At 39.2% G+C, this 5,309-nt stretch overlaps 1 protein-coding gene across 1 annotated transcript in view; it reads left to right on the plus strand.

The window, feature by feature from the left end:
• The first annotated feature begins 2,034 nt into the window (after positions 1 to 2,034).
• The window catches only part of gpr184 (G protein-coupled receptor 184), a 4,612-nt gene continuing 1,337 nt past the window's right edge, over positions 2,035 to 5,309 (plus strand). The window contains 2 exon segments of the mRNA XM_025055271.1: positions 2,035 to 2,361; positions 5,079 to 5,309. The exon segment at positions 5,079 to 5,309 is cut by the window's right edge and continues 39 nt beyond it. Of these exon segments, the coding sequence (XP_024911039.1) occupies positions 5,122 to 5,309 (188 nt within the window). The 5' untranslated portion in view covers positions 2,035 to 2,361; positions 5,079 to 5,121.

The raw sequence follows: 5,309 nt of genomic DNA on the forward strand, positions 1-5,309 counted from the left end.
GGAAATTTTCACCATGGTAAGGCTATATTAATGCATGCTTTTTGTTATATTTCGACATGTTTAGATATTTTGGTTTTTTTGAGTGTTTAGCACAAATTATTTACTTGGCAGCATGTTTTGTGGCATAAACTTGCATTTTTACATATATTGATATTGGACCGGCTAACACTGCAGGGAGCACCAAGCTGCGGTCACACATCACAGTGCAAAACTGTACATTTATATGTTTGAAATTAAAAAAAAAACCTGGCATCCTGGAAAGGAGTATGCTGGGTCCAGTTCTGGAGGGATTATTCTGCAACGTACGGTCATGTCAGGAAGCAGACAGGACCCAAATGCAGCACAAGGGAGACTCTCTCCAGCTACAGCAGGTTTATTAACAAAAAGCATAAACAACAAAAACTCACTTGGTTACAATGCATGAACTCCAAAACACAGTACAACGCACACTGAACAATGACCCCACAAAGACAAAGTGAGGGAGAGAGGTATATATACCCAGGGTACGAGGTGTGACCAGTGAGACTAATAAAAAAGACAGAGGAGAGTGTGATCACACTGATTACAACACAGCAGACAAAACAGAAAGGGAAACAAAGACCTAACATGAAACACACTGATGTTTTTTTCAGATTAATATTAGTTGAAAGATACAGACAGATAATTGGCGAAAGGGCTTCAAATTTTAGTATTTTTTTCACCAAATAACAACAAATGGTTATTGTGACATAGTGTCCTATGCTGCAATAACCTAACTAATAGCAATGAAATGCTCTTAGAGTTAAAAAAAAAAAAATCTCTATTAACTTCAGATGATCAACACTGTTACGGGTAAAAAGGAAACAACAAACACACAGCCTTGCCTTTTTGCTATGAAAATGTCACTGGTTTTTAACTGTTTTTAACTTTGGAAAATGTTGCATAAGTTCTTCTCTGACGTCCTAAACATGTCAAATACTGCATTTAAGTACCTTCCTCTTTGTGTTTTTTTTTTTTTTTACAATGTCCTGTTTGATTTATCATTATGACCACGTGTCAACTGCTGGCTTCTGCTTATCAAGTGGTAGTTTAGACACAAAGGAAGTGTAACGGCTTACAGAGTTGACAGAAATGGTCATAAAAAAATATTAAAATTTCTATTTATTTATAACGCCACAACACTACAGGATCATAAGCTGTAGATTGGCTGGAAATGGAGTGTGTTCTAATTATAATAAGAGTTTTTTTGGAGCCACACACATATATAACCATATATAACACAACTCTCAACCAAGATGCAATCGAAAACAATTCCTCTACAGCTGCTTTTTGAGACTCGCCTTGAATTAGATTTACCATTTTGGAGCCTGACTCTGAGGTATTTGTTTGTTTGTGAAAAAAAAGGAGAAAACATGTGTGATAAATTTTCTACTGATGCTACAAATCCTTAGTCAGACATTATTCAGTTATACTGACACGGGGGGTATTTTCTTATTTATTCTTCTTTCCATTTCAGCTGCTCTGTGTTCAGATGACCTCAGATATGGAACCTTGCCCAAAGGAAAATATGCAGCATCTCCAGCTGTTATAAATATTTATCCACCTTATTAACAGAGAGTCAGCCGACTCCTGCCACAGATTTCCAACATGAGAGAAACCTTGACCACTGTGCTGCCAATTTGAGCTCAGTCTGAGGAAAAATGTATGTCTTTGTAATGAGAAAAAGGTTCAGAGCAGAGACTGGCACAGAGCTCCCACCATGAAAAATAGGTCTGCTCACTTTTTAACCTATTCTGAAGACACAACTAACACCATACCAGTGGAACTGTCAGTCATTTGAAAGAGGAGACATTGATATTTAATGGAAAAAATGCAAACTTTTCATGACAATGTGACATTATCTGTGGTTTCATTTCCATGCACTGCTCACACTTTCACATCTACAGATTGTTCCTACTACAGCAGTGTCTCTCCTCACCCCTGATCATGTGCAAAGTACAGCCCGCCCTCCGTCCGTCCGTCCCTCCCTCCCTCCCTCCCTCCTCCTACACTTGTCTCTCCATTTGTTGTACCTCATCTCACATCTCTTTATTCTCCACACCCTTGCTGACATTTCAATTGTGCCTTTCAACTGACAAATAATCTAACACAGAGCACAGGAAACGAAACAAAACAGAACGGACAGGATGACTAAAATAACCATGTGCTCAACTGAAAGCACCATGTGCTTATGCGATCACTCGGCTTTGTGACAGCAGTTCTTCTCTCTTCAGCCACCTGGACCAAACTCTCGTACAACTCTGGAATGTGTCTGAAACTTTTCACCAACTGGAGCACTCTCTTCTGTCAAACTAAGGACACACCTCTTTCCAGTAAAGACAGGTGAGGTCACTTTTACTACAGTAAATCATGTTGGACTTTACACGCGAAAGGTTAAACATTGGTGGAAAGGTTTGTAAATGTTTTTCGAGGAGAGTCTGGAAGGTATTACTAATTGTTGAAACTGCACCACAAGGAAGAAGTTGAACAATGTGAGTCAGCATTGGAAAATATGCACTGCAGAAATTTTGGGATTTCCACATAGTGGTAACAAAACAAATGGAGTAGTACGCCAGAGAATTACCTAGATTAGCAGATATTTGATTTATATACTTCAGTACATTGTTGACACTTAAAGGAGCCTCTGTGATTGGGAGTTAAACTGTGAAGAATCACATGTCATCTTGTTGCCCCTGGTTGCCCCTCTGTCATACCCTAACTCGGTATTTGGGGACCTGGCAGTATATCAGAAAAGCTTAGTGGGAAGCACGGGTCGCACCACTGCACCACTGTAGCTGAAATTGGGATAGATAAAATATATAAAACATGCTAGAGTCTGGTTTTGTTTAAAAGGCACACAGGAAAATATTTCAAATAAAGAGCTGTGACATCACATCTTGGCCATGATTAACTTAAAACAACAGCAAATCGATCTGAATAAAAGGAAGCACAGCCGCTACGCTGGCTTTATAAAGTAGACCAGCAGCATGTCTGTCTGATGGAATAGAAAATGTTGAAAAATTAAGGCCAAATCAATACATTTGCAGGGGAAAAAACCCCAAAGGAGTTAGTGAAAAACTGGCATGACAGAAAATGTTTGATTTAGTCATCAGTCTGATGACTAAAGAGCTTCTCAGGAAAAAGGTGGATGTTAAACCAAAACCTTTCCACTGCTGTCTCCAAGCCAGCTATTGTTGGAAATGTTACAAATAAGCCTTGAAATCAAAATGACTTCCAACAAGAAAAACACGAATCCATGCAGGAGCAAATTATTGTTCCCTGAAGATGATCCGACTCCAAATGGCTTCTACATTATTGAGTTTAGACAGGCCATCACAGCCCTGCCCTCATGTTAATGGCATTAGACGCTTCCTGAGTAAAAACACAACAGAGCCAGGACTGTGATGAAACACAAGTTCAAGTACACGATAATGTACTACTAGAATCTAATAGATGTTCAGAAATGAGTTAACAGGTTGATACACTTCATAACATTTCAATCAATATCAACAATCTATAATTTGGTAATGCATGTGGCCTGTTGTTCACGCAAAGGTCACAAAAATATTCAAGCAAAACATTTTTTCCTCATGTTTCTTTTTTACAAAAGACATTGGCTGCTCACATTTCTGCAACGCAACGTTCCAGACCTTCAAAGCAGACAGGGCAATAAAATATTTATTCACGTATCCTCTGCAGAAACTGAAACATGAGCTCATCTGACCAAAGAACACGACTTCACGCCCCTGCAGTTCATCTCAGACAAAGTCAATCCCGAGTGGGCACATACTAGTTTCATCCTGAATTGTAGCGTGATACAGATTAAGGAAGTCATCTTCTTACGACACAGCAATCTGTACAACAAAAATGTCATTCTATTCCATGAATAGAATGACATGACAGCTTCTGATGCCCCCTTTCATTCAGCGGCATCTTCATGGTTTGGTCTCAATAAATTTCCTCTACTGAGCACATTAGACTTAACTATGTATGTATATATGGTTGTGTGTTTATATGTATACACACGTATGAATATACTGTATATACATATCTATATATATTTTTATATTTGGATTTTTTAAACATATGTACACATTTGTCTTTGAATGATATTTCTCTTGCAAATTTCCCCCCAAATAACGATAAGTCACAAACATCCTGCTTGCTAAGAGGGTACATACTCCTGTCATTCAAAGTCCAGATACTAAACTCTGCACAGAGATATTTGTACAGCAAATGGCGAAGTGAAGTTACAAACTGCAAAATGTTTTAATCAAGGCAAAGAACTGAGTTTGGAAACTATAGACAAAAATAACACCTGAAAAAGGCTATTTCTTTCGATTTTCATCTTAGTCATGGAAGAGATGGATCACCCCCCCTCCCCCCCCCACCACAGCCCCCATCCCCCTTACTCTCTTTTTCATCTGTCACACTCCTACCTCTTTTTGTTTAATTAGCTTTTTAGCTCTACCATCAGCCATTCCCCATGCCCATATAGTTCAATTAAATAGCTGGGACAGACTGTGGTCTGTGATGATCAGACAAAATGGACTTGGGTTTTTATAAAGGACTCATTACAACAAAATGATATTGCTGTTCCTGCATTCTGGCCCAGCTGTAAGTGCAGCAAATTACAGGACAAAAATAAAATCAACAATAACATAACACCCATAATCCTCATGGAAATTATACTCTAGATTCTCCATCCTCTCATCTTGAAATAAACACATTTTTATGGTAACAAATAAAAAGGATCTGCGCACATGCACTGTAGTTGAAGCTGTGTGGACAGAAGTTTGGAAGATTAGCGAAATGTTTGACTCACCAGTGATGGTGTCTAAATCTCTGTATTGAGAGGTTCTAACACTCTGCACCGCAGCTGCCTCACATTATAAAACAACACAGAGAGCTCGCTAAGACGTGTCGCTCATCCATGAAATTAAACCAGAGCTACAAACTGTTCACTCTGCGCCGCACAGCTGTGTCAGACAGAAGCTCACGTCGTCAGTGTCTGTTAAAACCTGACAAAGTTACCAAAGAACTTTGTTCTATCCTTGCAGGTGAATTTCAATCCAGAAAAGTGAACCGAAAAGTAAGAGGACCATGAACACCACCGTCACACCCCCGCTGACGACTGCAAACCAGAGTGTGTGTGTTAAAATTGGGGAGAGCGCCATCAGTGACTTCCTGATGTCCGTTTACATCCTGGTATTTATTTTCGGGTTGATTTTCAACCTGCTGACTCTCGGTCCCATTTGGCAACAAGTGCGTCGTCAAAATGTCTTGGGAAT

Source organism: Cynoglossus semilaevis, chromosome 4 (genome assembly GCF_000523025.1).
Source record: "Cynoglossus semilaevis isolate Cse_v1.0 chromosome 4, Cse_v1.0, whole genome shotgun sequence".
Taxonomy (NCBI): domain Eukaryota; kingdom Metazoa; phylum Chordata; class Actinopteri; order Pleuronectiformes; family Cynoglossidae; genus Cynoglossus; species Cynoglossus semilaevis.